The 17,514-nt window shown below is 39.5% G+C and overlaps 1 protein-coding gene across 9 annotated transcripts in view; it reads right to left on the bottom strand.

The window, feature by feature from the left end:
- Positions 1-17,514, bottom strand: part of KANSL1L (KAT8 regulatory NSL complex subunit 1 like) — a 69,336-nt gene that overhangs the window by 23,513 nt on the left and 28,309 nt on the right. For all 9 annotated transcript variants that reach the window (XR_012044505.1, XM_072875486.1, XM_072875491.1 and 6 more), the window contains 2 exons: positions 15,014-15,135; positions 9,998-10,199 (listed from right to left, as the gene is read on the bottom strand). Coding sequence is in view for 8 of the 9 variants with exons in the window: in XM_072875486.1 (XP_072731587.1) it covers positions 9,998-10,199; positions 15,014-15,135 (324 nt within the window). In the remaining variant the exon portion in view is untranslated. The remainder of the gene's footprint in view (positions 1-9,997; positions 10,200-15,013; positions 15,136-17,514) is intronic.

The raw sequence follows: 17,514 nt of genomic DNA on the forward strand, positions 1-17,514 counted from the left end.
GTGTCACTCATCTGTTAGTGATGCAGTGATTATGTCCACCACATAAAATCCCCCTCCACTTACTGAAATCAGTTCTTCTGTCAGGTGGCATCAGTATTCACAACCCACACTAAGGCAGAAAATATCCCATTAAAAAGTTCCCCTTTCCATCTCTTCCCTTCTTCTCAGTCAACAAATTCCCTATGCTGGTATTGTATTGCAGGAACTATTAAAATCAAGTAAGCATGTTACGATGCTGGAGCAGAGGAGACCCTGTGGCAGTGGTAGTGGGGGTTGTTGTATTTCACAATTTTCTCATAGGAAAACATTAACAGTCCTAAATCCACCTTGATCTCCATACACAGGTGTATGCAGAAGTACTTTCGACTTAATTTGGAAAGAATTCTTTTCTAGCCCAGGACTCCTTCAAATCAATGTTCTGTTATTTTTCTGCGACAGACGTATGCGACTCTTCATCTGTTAAACATCCATGAAGTGTTGGCAGAACTGGGACCTGCATTTGGAAACACTAGAGGGATAAATGCTAAAGCAAATTTAATGTTTCCCATTATATGGGCCATCAAACTAAAGCTTAGAGAGCTTTTAGGTAGTTGCTCTACCTTTGACGCAATAAGGACTTGCTTTTCAAAAATGCAGAAAATCGCATTTCCTCTTGATATTTGGTTTTTAGAAATTAACTGCTTTCCTGAATCTCCACTATTGAAGCTGCCACTGCACCCTCTCTGCTTGCATTTTTTTTTACAGAAATGAATCCACTTTGCAGTAAATGATAAATCTCTCATTCTTTAAAAAGAAATCTCCAAACACTGATCAGTAAAATTACCTAGAAAATATATAGATAAGATCAACACATATGGACATCCAGTCCTTTAGTCCTGACTCGCTTTTTCTTGCTTTAATTCACTTTAGTCCCAAACACATTTAGAATATAGCTTAAAGCTAAGCCTGCTCAAAAACATGCAGACGTGGTCAAATAACCTCCACAATCTCAATCTATTTTGAAGCAGTATTAAAATCCAATTGTCAACATTGGTAAAAGCCAAATTCTTTTCCTCATCTTGTCTGTGGTGGGAGTTACAAAATCTTATGCCTGAATTTGTGCGTTATTTCCTTGAATGCTCTAGCATCAACACCTAAATAATTAAATCTTTCATTACATCAGTTTGTAATTCAAAAGAAAATAAGGACTTATATAGAAGCAAGAGTAATTTTATTTAAATGCTTGTGAAGCTACTAGAAAAAAGCTAAAATATCTGGCAGTGTCTGTGTTCCTAGCTACTAGATCTGGTTTAAATTTCTGATGGAATAGTTTTCCACCGGAAAATGCTGAATTAGTGAAACCATGATGTTTGTCAGGAATGTCGATTTAATCAACTCTTGATGAAAAAATTTCTGAAGCCCTTCATCCTGGAATGAAAGCGTGCTGCTCAGTCAAAGAAAGTGCTTCAACCTTATTGAAACAAAACCGAAGAACTGTTTATTGGAAAACTAAACTCTCCCCGCTTCCAATTCAGTATAGAAGAGTCTACAACCCGGCTGGCTTTTCCAGCAGTTAATTATTGATTTTGTACACCACAACAAAAAAATCCACCAAAACTCATCTGAACACAACCCCACAAATATAACCATTCAGCCACAGCGATGTGGTTTCATGAAAACCAAGGCATACAGCTTTTAGAGAGAGGCCTCTACAGCAAGCCTGACAACAATGCCAACCCTTCAGAAAGCAAGAGAGATTACTAAACTCTTATCAATTTTCCCCCTGCTACACTATACCTCGTACATCTCCTGAAACATTTTTCTTCATTACTGAAATACAAAACCTCATGCTTCCTGAGGTTAAGTAGATATGAAGAATAACATTACATTAAATTGATTCTATTAAGGAAAAGAAAATACACTGCGTTTAAGAGGAAATCAGAAATGTGCAAGCTTTAAATCTTCAACTAAAATAGCAGCTCTGTTTTAAACTTCATAAGAAATGGTGTCACCAACAGAATCTAATTTTCTAGAGTATTATGAATTTTAATCTTCTTGGAATTTTTTTCCTTAGTTCTGTTTTACTGGGTCACAGAAAATCTAGTAAGCAATTTATTTTGATAGTCAAAACAATTCTTGCACTTGCTTGTGATAAACTGATGCATTAGACAAAGCATGACTGGCTCATGCCTCTGTTCTAGAAGGGTCAGAAGGCTGAACAGTACCGGCCAACCACCCTTCTGCAGAGAAAAAAGTTTCAGTCTATGAAGCGTGCCATAATTGAAAAGGAAAATGTTTTGTGCTCCCAGTTAAAAACTCTGAAATGAATACTCACTTCATGGTTTCAGCTACTGATCCTACCAAAACTCCTATCATTTTTGGAAACATTCCTAAGTGTAACAGTACAGAGAGCCACAGTTCAATTACACCAACGTGTATGAATCCAGTAAGTTAAGTTAGCTCACATACACTCTGCTGAATACCTGTTATGTCTGCTTCTGATTACTTTTATAAGGCCAAAAAAGGCAAGGAAAAAGCATTTATTCTCCCTACACACACATGCACTCAGAACTTTTCAGCAATATCAAAGAAGAGATATCCCCCTCAATATTAAAAGCTGTTCCTCAGTAAATGAGTAGCCAACTAAATTGCAGAGACTTAATTGTGGGATCCAAGAGAACCACTGTGTGGGTGGCTTCTCTTTGAACACCAAACACACTGCTAACTTTTAATCCTCCAGAAGCGCTATGCAGAGCTCAAACTGACAGAGCGCTGCGTTACCTGCTTGCTTCTGTGCTTTAGCATCTCCCTTAAAGGCCAGCCCACTTCTCTGTGGCCCCCCTCTTCTGCACACAATGATCGCTCTGAGCAGAGCTATGCCCCTCTGGCAGAACACACAGTTCAATGCAATGTCTTACTTCACAAGCTAAACATCAGGAGTTCCCTAAGCAGGACTTCAGTGCAGAGTGCTTTTAGGAAACATACAATACATGGATAGTGAAAGGTTAATCTGAAAGCTCCAAAGACCTTCTCTCTTATCAACAGGTAGTGGAGGAGAAGGTGCGCAAAGCAGCTAAGACATCCCTACATGGGAAGGGGCATAACAGATCGTGCTGACAACACATACTACATGACAGACCCTCCCTTCCAGATCAAGTTTCTACAGATGTCAAACGGACGGACCTTTCCCATGCACGAGCCTGCAATCTGTATGGAGGCCAGGTACAGGGAAGCAAGCTGCCCTGGGATGTAAACGAATTAGTCTGCCTCTGGCCTCTCTGAAGCTGTCGATAAGGATAAAGTGGCAGATCCTGTGGCAGAGACCAGTTTTTCCAGGAACAGAACTGAGACTTTCATAAAACACTAACAACAACTTACTCAGCATCCAGCTTGTCTCAAATTCAGATTTTTGGTCAGTGTCACAAAAGGAGTGGTAGCTTCTACTGTTCTCGGAGACGACCCACCTCTCATTAAGTACACATGGAGTTTAGTTTCTTTAATCCTGTTATAAGCCAATAGGAGATGGACTATCACCTGCTCTGTAGGAAATGCATGCTGTCCTCAACATCCCGAAACAAAGACCTTTTGTTCAACTAGCAAATCAATTGAAAAATCAAGGTTAGTGCTTAATCTTTGACCAGTTAAACCAAAAGAAGGAAAGACACGTTAACCCACAGGAATATCTTTTCAAAAATGCCATGGAGGAATTAAGAGTAGATGTGATCAGTAAAACACTACAGAAATGTCATAATAAGCTAAAGGTGCAGGACTGTGAAAAGCACACTTCGGGTTTTTCATTCTGGAAAAGATGAACTCATGGGCTGACTGGCTTGCCATAAACCTCACAAAGGATGGATTTAATTCCACTGGCAGTATCACCATATCACAAAGCTAAAGGTGTTCTCCCTTCCTTCCTCCCCAGTAGACAACAGTCTTGTCACACACTCAGAATAGCTGAATGCATAGGAATACTTCTTTTTTTCCCATTCACGTTTTGCTGATTGTTAACTAATAGAAGACCTTCTTTTTTAACTTCCAGTGTTAAAATAGTAATTTTATCGACTATTATTTTCACTTACAAACTTGATAAACCATAACCAGGGGGTTCTCCTCGCCAGATCAGAAGACTGACATATCCACAAAGGTACTACACCATTTTCATCAAAGCAGGATGCATCGTCTTCTCGAAATCAGTTTGCAGGAGATTTGGCAACACAACATTCCCTGTATTCATGGCTTTTTAGAAGTCAGCAATGCCAGGAAGCTATGCAGAAGCAGGTGGCAGAGCCAGTATCTCGCAATACGAAGGAGGGGGGTGACAACCAGTAGGCTCCTTTCAGTGCAACTAAGGGGAAATGACTACTTCACTGTGTGAAAGGCAAAACTTCTAGCTGGCTACTGAATAATATGCTTGATAGTTACTGCTGTAGACAGTGCTGTTTCTTTAAATTTACAGACCAAGAGAGGTAGAGAAAGCAGTAATTGATAACGGTCACAAAGAATTCACCTGTATCTCCTTAAACACAAATAAACCACAACATAGGACAATATGGTAGAGGAAATGGGATTGTATTCTAGGAAGCAGGTGTTAAAATATTCATCCCCAGACAAACATATCACCTGGCAGAAAACAGGGTTACAACTTCCACACTATATGCAATATTCTGATTATGCACCTTGTCTGCACATACCCTCTTCTCCCTGTCCCTTATCCTCCTTTCCTCCTAGCTACAGACCACTTGCAGATAGCAGACATTTAGCAAATAAGATAAAGGCTCTGCTTGCTGGGTATAATACAAATTATAAAAGTGTGTATATATATGTGTGTATATATATATATATATATATATACACACACTCCTCCCTAAAAACTGAAAATTAACAAGACTGGTGAAAGACCCATATGTATTTATCAAGTGACATCTACAAAAAGTATCATGGGCCCTAAGCACGCACTGGAAAAGCAGCAGGACACAAAAATCATAGCACTGGCATGAGAACTAGGTTAAAATGAGAAACCCAAACCCTAGAATTTAAATACTTTGTTCCTGTCTGTTTTGGAGCCTTCTGGAGAAGCACTCACGCTTTTTTTTCCCCTTTTTTTTTTTAAAAAACCACTAAACGAAAGCAGATATTCTTCTGCTCTCACTTAACTCCTGCTTCAGACTGAAGATAAAAAATGTGGCAATACTCAACTACAAGAGCTAGCAAAGTTATACCAATTGTTTGCTTGCGGTATCTAAAATGTAAGCTTTTGCACCTCAACTCCCAACTTTCAGAGTGTTGGCACCTTTGCAAATTTGAACTCTAGTTTTCTCCATGTGCCTCAGTCCACACAACCACCTCTTCCTCCAGCAGGTGGAGATACAAATACAATGAGAATTTTCAGGTTTAAAAAAACCCACTGTGCTCTACAACTCTGCAAAGAAATGGACAGGACCAAAATTTATAGTACTCCAATCTCACTCCTCTATTGCCTCTTACCTTTATTAATAGCTGTATAAAGTTTTAATAGATTAAAACACTACCTAGCCTCAATGGCGTAACTTGTCAAAACATGACTTGACAAAAAGTGAAACTAATGTCATCAGTTAGGATGTTAAATGAGAAACTAACAAAATGTACTGGCAAAACAAATTCCTTGTTACTAAAAAAAACCTGCAACAAGCCACACAAATAAAATACTAGAAAAGAAAACATCAGGACATGTCAGCTAAGCAAAGACCCCTCTGAGAGTATCTGACTAGTAACAACACTTGTGTGCTTTTAAACAAACTTAACAGAACTTTGGTATCTCACCCATAATTCAGTTCCTTCAAGTTTAGGCAAAATATGGCCAGAGATGGAGATACTATAGGTCCTCACGGTAGGAAAACCATTTGCAGGAGCACCCAGGCATTAGACTTTGGAGAATTGGGAGGAAGCAGTTATAAATGCAACAACCACTGGGAAATTATTCAATTGGAGCTCATGTTGTAAAGTCCTGACACCGATCTGCTACTTACAGACTTTCTTGGGTTTAATGTTTTGATACTCTTTGCCTTCTTTCTTAGTGTTAAAACTACATTATATGCATTTTATAGGAGGAGACAATGACCCAGAGGTTGGTTTACTTGTCAGCTGTAATGCAAACAAGTGGCAAATCCAGCGTTTTGAATGAAGCACTCTCAGAGTACCAATCCCCACCCGCAAGCACGTGCCCCCCTACTAGACCATGCCTGCAGTTTACTCCTTTGTGCTATCCTGCATACAAGTTTTAATATTCATTCAAAAATCACGCTGAAGAAATGCACCACTACAATCACGTCCTCTAGACTGAAGCACAGACTGCAATCCCAGGGTTTGTTGTGCATGTGGATTATTCTGAGTGGCTTGTGCACTGACTCACAATCAAGAAATGGCCTATGCTCTTACCAAGCTGCTTAGATAATGAAAGAAGAAAGATACAAAACAGATTCCACGGCTAAAAGATGACTCACAGATCATCTGTGATACTTAGTCATTCTGAATTAGGGACAAGTGGATTTGGCCCCAAACGATGTTTCAAGTTCCTGAGGATACTGGATGGTGACAGATAAACCTAACACCCTGCATCCTGTTTTATTTATCCCCACTGTAGTCTAACTATCTCACAGATCTGGCAGGTCTTCTAGACTTTCATAGAGTTCTATGTTTTCTTTTAGACACTACTCTGTGTAAGCATTATTTAAATACCAGAGAAGGGGAAGGTGTAGTCCTCTTTAGAATAAAAGAAATACAGCGAAGCAGGGGACAATACAGGGCATCTCTCAACAGGCACTGGGAGGCTACTAGGTCACTAAATACTCAAACTTTTGACAGCATTGTAAATGTATGTGGCATGGCAGTAGATAAGAGAAAAAATGTGGCTGTCTTCCCAGTGACCTTATGAACTGACAGATGGGATAGCGGTTCACAGTTTCATACTTTTTTTCCTAACATGGATGTTGGGGAGTGGAAGGGGGGGGATGAGCTTCCCGAAAGAATCTGAAGAGATGTGAAGGACAACACTCTGAATGCCATTCCATGCACAACGGGTACAACCAGTCATCCCCAAAAAACCAAATTCCTCAAAGTTATCCCAGCATTTCTTCATCTCCTACACATGGGAAATCTGCATTTTGCTGTGATTCTCTGGTCAGAATTCTTTAGTCATCGTCTGCTCAGATTACTCTGCAGAGCAGCATCGCCCATCAGCACTGCCAGGCGCTCGCTCGCCAGCTGCTTGAACCAGGCACCGTAAGGAAGCTGGCGCAGGAGCTGCGATCTTCAGAAGATTCAGTCTTCTCGGCAGACTGGCAGGCTGGTCTCTGTTAACTCCGCATCTGCTGCAGGGAGGTGGCAGCAAGTCTTCCCTAGCTCCAGCTTGCTCTCAGGCCAGTGATCTTAAAGAAACGAGGGTCCTCACAGACCATGGTACCAGGGGCTATATAAGTATGTAAAACTTGAAGAAATATGGGAGAATCACTTGCTAGAGATGGAACAGTAACTTTGCATTAATAATCCAACTGCTTTCCATGCTGCTAAGAAGTAACTCCTTTTTCTATGAAAGGCCAGAGGAAATTTGCTCGCTAACTACTGGGAATATAAATGCATTTTCAGAGAAAACTAGGTATCAATCTCAGAGGCCATTCCCCATTTTGCATCCTTACCCTTAGACATCTGCCTAATCTAGCAGTCAGCCTGGGCTGATAGCCAGTGTTCTTCCATTACAAGTTGAGCAATCTTATCAACAGCTGGGTAACCAAGTGTAGCAAGTGCAGGACTAAGAAAGTGACAGGGCCTGTTAGAATAAGATTTCTTGAATGAAACGATACACTGATGATGGCTCTTAATTCAGAGACTCGATACCCATTTAGGTTTGATTGTCAGAATGTGCTGGAAATGTCCAGTCCAATTTTGTCACTGACTTCCCCCGCAGGATCCCTGATACTCTGTTTTTAACCAACACTGCGTAAGAGGCTTTGTTCACTGCTTTACCTTAATTTTGAAAACTTAATTGAGTTTGGCACTTAGACGAAGTCTGAAGCTGACAGCTTGATTGCTGCCACCACCTCTTATTTTCTCTAGGAACATGAGCAGAATCTATCTGTAGCACATGATGCAGTTCTCCACATGGTCTCTCGGTTACCTTCCCCATGGAGAGTACATTAGAAAGCAGAGTCTAAAGACAGGTTTTTGAGCCGAGAGCTGCGGTAAGCATAAACAGCATTCCCTACAGGGGTTTTTACCACACTGTCTTTGGGACATCTCTGCACTTTCAGTACAGAGACACTGGATGTGGTAACCCAGCACTACGAATGTCAAGAGCATAGAGCAGACACACAGTTGCACCAGTTTGAGTATTTGAAGCCTTGACTAGGAACTTAAAAATGCACTTTTTGATTGCAGTCTACAATCAAAGGTAAACTACAAATTTATCTTTTTAGTCTACAAGTCAAGGTAAACTACTGAACATGCAAAGCAGCTCAGCTCTATGGCTGGCTGAAGATAAAAATGTAAACTCTGCTTTGAACTCCTGCTGCCAGGCTGCAGAAATGAAATTTCTGTTCACAAGCTTCTACTGTTATTCTCTGAACTGCACTAACTCTGGCCTGGTTTTCAAAAGACAGAGACATAGGCAGCACTTGTAGAAATATAAGATACTTGAGCCTGCAAGATACAGGCTTCTAGAAGAGCATGTTATTTAGAAGTCACATCTGGGGTGGAAACCTCTCATGTTTAAGCAGAAGGAAGTCCTGGAGTCTCTCGCTGAGGAGCAATCTCCACAGCTGCAAGAAGCACTTGTGGTACTGGAGGGATCAGCTGGGGAATGAGACCTCCAACCTCTTTATCAGGACACGGGTTGGATTGAATGGGAAACAAGGAAGTCCAAGTCAGCAACAGCCTCCTCAGTTAATACAAGGAAGATGAAAAGCCTAAGTGTCTAAGAGGTAGAGCTCCCAAACTGTAACCCTCCACCCCCATCCCCCACTATCAACCCTCCAGGCAGGCTGCCAAGTCTTTAAGCCCCGCTGCCAGGAAGCTGGGAAGTCAAGCTAATAAGAAACTGGACAGTTTTTCAATAAAATATCTTGCTAAAACTAGGACACTTCTGCAATTTTGCAGAGGATGCTGAATCAGCACACTCACGCAGAACATCCTTGCAGGGGAAATTTCTCCCCAGACCACTGGTACACTTAGTAAATCCTAGACAGTTAGCAGAGGAGACATGGAGATTTCTCTCAATACAACACACTTTCAAAAGGCAAAGTAAACCCAAGAAATTAAAACTGCTTGGGATTAACACTGCTCTAAAGTATGAGTTCATACCGTCTCTGCTCCCAAATTAGACTGTTGCTTTAAGCACCACAGCTAAACTCATTATATATTCTTACCAGCAATATGCTATTAATATCAGACATGAACAGATATGCCTTGCCCTGCACAACAGACAATGTTTTTTTTCCCATTTTAAAATATTAATTCCTTTGTAATGAGGAAAATTTTAAGAGTTTTAAAGCATTCATAAAGTGTCATGAAAAAGGCAATATAACTAATCAGGAACAGCAAAACGGAAACAAGATTAAGATATTGCAACTTAATTTCCTAGAAAATAATATGCCACCAGCTGTGTAAACTTTCTTGTATCTAAAACAAATATTCTGAAAACAAGCAGGCAGCTGATTTACACTACGGCATGTTTCCTCAGCAGTCAAGCCTCCCAAGGAAGCTCTCGAGCTGTCTCTTAGTCTGTACAAAGGCTCTAAAGATAGCCATACAACAAACTGATTTGATAAGCAAGATTCTGAGCAATCTTTAATTTTTATGTTCAACTCATTAACTCTGAGCTCCTGCTGACACATCTAGTACTCCTGCCACATCTAGTATATGCTCCCTGAACGTAACAAATAACCAGCACAGCATGCACTATTCTTCTGACATACCAGACAAGACACATGCAGACTCTAGCAGCTGGACTCTTTGGTTTTGTCTCCTGAAGAGAGAGGCGATGGCCTACCTGCTGATTCCAGTAACAGGCACCGTGCATTCTGTAGAGTTTCCTCCTCTGGAAACTATGAAGTGGCCTTGTTCGGGCAGATGTGCTCACATTAGCCACGGAGAGAGATCTTAGTCTTGTCCTGTCTCTTCTTCTTTTCTTGATGTGCTGATGATCAAGCAACCAGCTGCTCGAAGAAGATACCTCTCTGTTGTCTGAAGCTCTGCAGTTTCATGATTAATGGGGGGAGAAAATACAAAAAGTTAAATATGCTCCACATGCACAGGCCAAGATTTCATACACTGATTAGCATTAGCTATCTAGTTCTAAGAGAATTTTATAAACACTAAAATGTTTCAGCAGACTGTTTCAGGAAACCATGTATGTGCTTTGTTTGCTCTTTGATTAATTCTATGTTAGGACACGAAAGGAAGTTTATCGTTCTTGTTCACTTTTCTGCTGACGGAAACAAATGTCAAAATGAAGTTAAGCCCTCAAGCATATAACAGTTTTTGGTTTTTCCAAATTCAAGAACTCTCTTTCTAACACTTCTAACACCTATGAGTTTTAAGTTACATAAGTAAGTTTAATATTTCCCTACAAACTTACATTCCATTCAAGACACCAGTCGTGCTAACACAAAGGAGACCTAGAGTCCTGCCCTAATACTTTTGAGATTTTCTAGTTTTGCCCAAGAACTGAAACTTAAGTAAAGCTTTACAAACCAGTGTCCATTCAGTGTAGGGGTTGCAACTCACTGTGAAGCATTTGTATCAAAATTAGGAACTCTGCACACTTAGTTTAACCAACACAAGGCCATTAAACTTCACTTCCAGGGACGTGCCAATTGAGCTCTCCAATAGAGCCCACGCCCAGCCTGGGGGAAGCTCTCGGGGAGGAGAGAAAGCCTAGCCTGTTTGTCTGTCTTTAAGACCTAGAAGCTGGTTAGACCCAAATGATTTGGAAGAATGCAAGCTCAGCTCCAGTCACAATGTGACAGGGTCTACATGGACATATGGAGAGCTTCATCTTAACATTAAATCTCAATCTCGCCTGCATTTCCCCAAGTCTATCCCTTTCAAATCCCCCTCAGTGTTACAGCATCATCCCTCCACAACCTCACCTACACGCACACTTGCTGTACTCATGTCCTTAGTAATACGGTATGCAATCACAAAAGTTAGGCGACAACACAGGGCCAGGAGTGGTAGAAAACCCTATACGTATAACAACCTTGGATCACTCTCACCAATCTACAGCCTGTCTGCTAACCAGAATAGGGAACACTACAAGGTAAAAATTCAAAACACCCGCCATTTGGATGGGAATGACTCAATGGGAAGGATGCACTCCACTTTTATAGGTATCCTGATCTTACTTTGTTGCTGTAGCAACATCTGCCTGCAAAGCTGAAGGCTTGCTGCAAAAAGCACTCAAGTGTGCATTTATTTTTACAATACTGAAGACCTTGACTGCAACTCTAAACTGCCCGAGAAGTGCAAGTATATGAGGTATTTTGGCCTTGGTTTGTAAGAGGTCATCTATCTGCACAAATTATTATTTTCTCTTCTGAACTTTATCTGGTAAGTCACAGCCTTATTAGCAAAGTTATAACACACAATAAAACATGAAAATTAATTTATTACAAGGCCATTTATCAATCTTTTTTGACACGTAGTATTATTCTAACAGTACATTTTATTAAATAGAAGTGCTTGTTATGAAAAGTGTGATTAAACACCATCCCATGCTGTGCTGGTGTGGTAATAAGGCTTTATGGGCACGAATTTGAGCTGTCCTTCTGCCACATCAGAACAATCCCAATAAGCAACACAGACTCAATGAAAAAAATATGCTAATTAAAAGAGGCATGGTACAACATATTTAAAGGAACATACATATTAGTATGTGCCAAGAAAAAGGCCCAAAATACTGAAGCATGACATTCTTAACACTAATACCGAATTTTTAAGGCTTGAGAAAGAAATACAATGTTTAAAGTCCATGCAAAAGTTTTCTTAAAATATTTTCTCTGAATTGTCAAAAACATTTTCTCTGTAATTATCTGCCTCGAAGTCAGATGGTGCCAAGTCCAACTTCTGGACTGCCACATTCCTCCCTCTTAGATGAAAGACAACTTGGACAGGTAAATTAGAACAAAAAGCTCCTCAGTCTGGCTCTTCAGCTTCTGTGATTCCTGCCTTTGTTCTGGTGGTCTGCCCTGGTCTTTGATAATCTCTCTTCAGTCTCTGCTGGCTGCTCTATTTACCCTCCTGTGCCTTACAGTAATGCTCGGCTCCATTTTCAGATAAAGCAGAGATCTTAGCTCTGTGGCTTGGAGCTCCCGTACACAGCAATATGGTTTTCCTGCCACTTGCGTAAATAGGCTTCCCAGTCAAGGTTCGAGTTATCCATTTATTTTGATGTTTGGATGTTTTTCAAAATGTGATTCTACAGAAGAGTGGAGACAAACCATCACCAGATGCAAAATTCACAAATTTGCTGAAACACTCCTTTCAAAGCTCATAGGTTGGTCTTTCTTGCACTGTAGCCTAGCTAAACAGCAGAGACCTTACTCACAGACACACACATGCACAGCAAGCCCTCAGACAGGCACTATTTGTACTGAAGTAATGAACTTTTCAATTCCCCTCTCCTGATAAGAAAGTGGTTATCACTAGCTTAGGGAACTGCTTCTATGAACATTTACCTTCAAAGCATCTGGCTAATCTTGGCATCTAGGTTCAACTGAGCCAAGAAAAGCTACACAGAAAAAGGAAGCCACTAATGAAATTATATCTCAACAAACGGCAATTCAAGGTTACCCACATTTCATCAACCAGGAACTGTACATGCACCACCACTTCCACCGGGTATAGCCCAAGTAACCAACCGTACTGCAACCCCATGATTACCAACCTCAAAGCATCTCACGCTTAGACCTACTTTAAACATGGACTATTATATCTTTCACATCAAGAGCCTACAACTAATTTCAAGAATTTGCTTAAGTAAAAATCACTATCATACCTTTTTTTTCTCTTCAAAAACAAAAAAATCACCTTACTTTCCATCTGATTTTGATTTCTACTTTCTCAAGTACTTAATACAGTCAGAGTGAGCTCTAGAAAGAGTAAGGGGAGAAGCAGCCAAGAAACGAAGTTAACTGTAGTATGTAACTGTCTCAATTAATTGCACGCAAAACTACTACAACAACAAAATACAACAAAAAACTGAAACACACTCAAAAAAACAAGACATAGGAGGCAGTGAATTTCCCTGCAGGATTCTCATGATAACCACTCTATATTGTGCTTAATTACCATCTTTAATGAATCTTTATTTGCAGATTTCAAAACACTTCACAAGAAGCAAAAAATTAAAATTAACTATTTAATTGATTTTTAAGACGACATCTAGAAAGGTCTCAAGTCTCTCAGATTCCCTTCCAACACCTAACTCACCAACTCCAGTTTAGAGCTACAGCACTGAGAAAATCTTCACAGTCTTCCCATTCTTCTTTAGGCTTTTGTAGGTCATGAGTAGAAAACAACCAGCCTTAGAGAGAGAGCTCCGTGAGCAAACAACTGTGTTGCTCATAAAATGGAAAGAGGACTGATTTTGGACAGTGTCTGATAAATCAGAAGAGAAGTGGCTTGAAGTTACATCATTAGAGTCCCTCATCATGAAGTCAATTTCATACACTCCTAAAAACATTTTTAAAAGCAGGAGTGCTTCTTCATCGGTTCGTGAAAAAGTCACAGACTCAAGACACAGTCTTCTAACAGCCTAAATTACTCTCTTCTTCCACATACCTATCTCTATTAGCAACTCCTATTTCAGGTCTATTTTTATTCCAAAACTCAGAGGAACCTTCTGATTTTCCCCTACATTATTTGTATACAACTGATACGTCAGGAGCATGAATGCTACATGACAGGACCCCTTCATCCTTAAATTTAGGGCACAGTCACACATTTGCTTTGGAACAGACGGCAGTTAAAGAAGCTGCCCATCCAAGCTGCTCATTATAATCTCTTCGTGGGAGGCTACAGCCTCTGCAGCAAAGATGCTGAAACAGACGGAGTGGCCAGCTCTTCTTGAAGCCGGGAGCCAGGGAATTAGGTTCTGCTGCAGACATTGCCATAAACCCCCCCAGCTCTAGCAGGGAACACTTTCTTCATTCACCTGATCTTAATTAAGACTTATGAATAACAGCAAGCCCTCCATCCTCAAAAATCACATTACCAGTATCTCCAGAGAAATATCCTACATACCTATGTCTTTTGTTAAGACAGGACTGTAGTCAATTACCTTAATATTGTTTTGAGACTGATACTGATTACAGCCTGTATTGTATTTTAAAATCTTTGAATAAAAGATGGAATTACTAAGAAGTATGGAGTAGTACTGAGAAACATTTTTCTACAATATTAATTTCGAGCTGCTACAGTCATCCTGGAAGGTATATCCATCCAGAACAAAAGACCACAAATGGAAAAATATTATCTCCAAATTCCTGAAAAAGTAGCTGGCAGAGATAAATCTGGCCTTGCATTGAAGACTCATGTGCTTAAAATTAATGAAGCTGCCACAGCATTCATAAAATTAATGAAGCTGCCACAAAAAACTAACACTGACCATGCTGAGGCACAGGTGACATTGTTTATGTATTCTACTAATCTAGTGAAGTCTAGTTCGTCGCTTTTGCAGAAATAAAGTTGCACTCATGATGACAGAATGTCAGTCTGAAAAATCATAAGTAGTGTGTTATTTACTGTATCCTTTCACTACTTCAGAGATATATTCATCTTCCCAGTACTTAAATGTACTTACAGTGACTGCGTAATTTTATGATGTATTTAAGAAAAATACAAAACCCTACTACTTTCAACTGTACAAGCAAGACTTGACTTCTCTTGAAGCTTGCAGAAAGCAGCTCTTTTCCTGATTTACTACTGTAACGATTATCGGTTCCATCTATACAACTTTACCAAAAGTTATTTTCAATAAAAATGCTACCGTACTGTCACCTACCTGAAGGAGATGCCATTGACCAGCTGTCTGTGCCTACAGGTCTTGGATGAAAGAGATGAAGAAGCTGGAGACAGATTGAGTGGAGCAATTAGGCTGCTGATGATTTCACTCAGTTGCGCACTCTGGAAAAAAAAATAAATAAAAGGTAGTCAGACTTTTATACAGACGCAGCAGCTCAAAGGTCCTGGGTTTTTGTTGTTTTCCTACTGAGGATTCCAGTCACATACATCACGGAATAATAATATTTAATTTCTTCATGTGGATAATCAAGAGTGGCATGTTTTTTCTTTCACAATTATTATGTTAAACTTTACAAAAAAAACCCACAACAACAACAACAAAAAAAACAACAAACCAAATGAAAAAAACCCACCAAACACAAAAACACAACACAACCCTGAACAACCAGCCACGGACATTGTTTATACACTTGAATAAGTAGTACACAAAACACATTGGTGATTTTAGTATTTTAAACAAAGGTTTTTAAAAAGGCAAAAGAAACCAGAACACTTTACAGCTGATGTTACAACAGCTGCAGCCCAGAGCTGCTAACCGGCCATTCAACAAGCATTTCAACGGGGGGGGCGGAAGTCTGCTGTCTGCTCATTGTACATTTTGTTCACTCAAAGTATTTTTCTTGTTAAAAGAACCCTCTGCATTGCTCACTGTAGTTTGACAAAGGTGTTTTTACAAAAGGAGGTGTAACTACAGGAGGACTATTGTAACTCCAGACAGAATGGCTAATATCTTCTGGTATCCTCAAAAATAGCACCAAGAAGCCCCCACCCCACCAAAAACCCAGACTTCCAGAACTGCCCAAAACCAAATGCAGCTAATTTGTTAAGACTAGGAATTACTCCTTATAAAGCAATGAATTGTGGACTGACTCCAGATAACATTTCACAATGATTTTTTTGTTTTAAATGTCAAACCTTAAAGGCTATTCTGACAATAAATGCAGCTTTCTTAGAGGAAACTGTGTGCTGCACACTAAACAGAAATTAAATGTATCTGAAATGGCATACATTTTTTTTAAACTTTTAAATTATGTTGTAGGATTTTCATTCAGAACTAAGATTGCTTAAAACAAGAATTGCAAAAGGTTACCCAGTAAGTTTTCTTTACATTTTGAGGCACTACCATTTATGCAGAAAGAGGCAGCAAAAATTATTTTCCATTTTATTATAACTCATGTCTTTCCTGTTAGTGTTCAAGTGATGCAGTCGGGTAAAAATTTCATGTCAGAATAAAATATTCAGGGATAGATATTAAAGCACAGAAATAGCAAGTCAATTATAAAAGGTCTGGACAAAGCAAACAAGATGCCAGTAAAGTATTTAGCAGATTGATTTAAAAATCTCAACAGAATTCAATCTGTAAGGAGCAAAGTCTCTACTGAATATAAAAGCACCAGAACAATGGCAGACTTCCAAAACACAAGGAAAAACATACATGTTTTTAAAACATTGCATAGCTATGAAAAGGACTTGAAAACAGTATTAATAAAAATTGCCAGGCTCAGTCACTTTGTATTCTTCACAATTTTTTTTGTTCACACGTAAAATCATTTATTTTTAACAAAACAATACTTTAACATAGGACTGAAGAATTTTGTGGGAATATCTATGGAGGTACTTCAGCTCACAGCATTGTTACTCCTGACACTGAACAAGAAGAAACTTGGACCTTCAGAGTTAAGGTTGATTTACAGAACTGACAGTCAAAAAGCAAATCAAACCCCAAAGCTTTTTTTGGTGTAAAGGGAAGAAATCCGATGTAATGTGTCAGTTGCGTTAAATAAAGAACACCTTTACTTCCAAGCAATTTTGAGATCATCAAAGTTCTTGGATCTCCGTTTGTAGCTACTTAGGGACCAGGAAACACACCACTGTTACTTTAATTGGCAAACGTCTTACTGAAAAGTGTGTTTAATTCTCCAAGTAATCACTTAAAGAGGGGATATTCGCCACATTCTAAAAATGCTCTTTGGTTTACCTTGTGCAATTGCCAGCACTGCGCATATAAATTTCCTGTTTCATTGCTTCCTCACTCCTGTCTGTTGTGGATAAGATCTATCAAACAGGGGAAGCATTTTAAGAACAGGAAAGTATGACTATCAAATAAGAAAAATTGGCACAGAGATTCAGGAACAGGCATTAGTACCTAAAGCTACTTTTAGCCCATTTTAAAAAATGTGTGTATGACCAAGAATTTATGTACAGCAGCAGAGCCAACGTATTAATGCACCATACTGCCCTTCTCAGGTTTGCTTTACGCTAACTGCATAAATTTATCTTGAAAACAAATTTCCTGTATCTCCTTCAGCAATGTGATCCTACCACATTCTTTATGTATTTTCTAGCAAAAGAAAACCCTGCTGGAGTCTATATCGTATTTCTTGGAATTAACCTTGGAAATGACTGTTTTGAACACCATGAACTGAAACTCTGCTCACAGCTACGCCTACGCTATGCCTGTTAAGTACCTGGAATTCCTCA

Source organism: Ciconia boyciana, chromosome 10, assembly GCF_034638445.1.
Source record: "Ciconia boyciana chromosome 10, ASM3463844v1, whole genome shotgun sequence".
Taxonomy (NCBI): Eukaryota; Metazoa; Chordata; class Aves; order Ciconiiformes; family Ciconiidae; genus Ciconia; species Ciconia boyciana.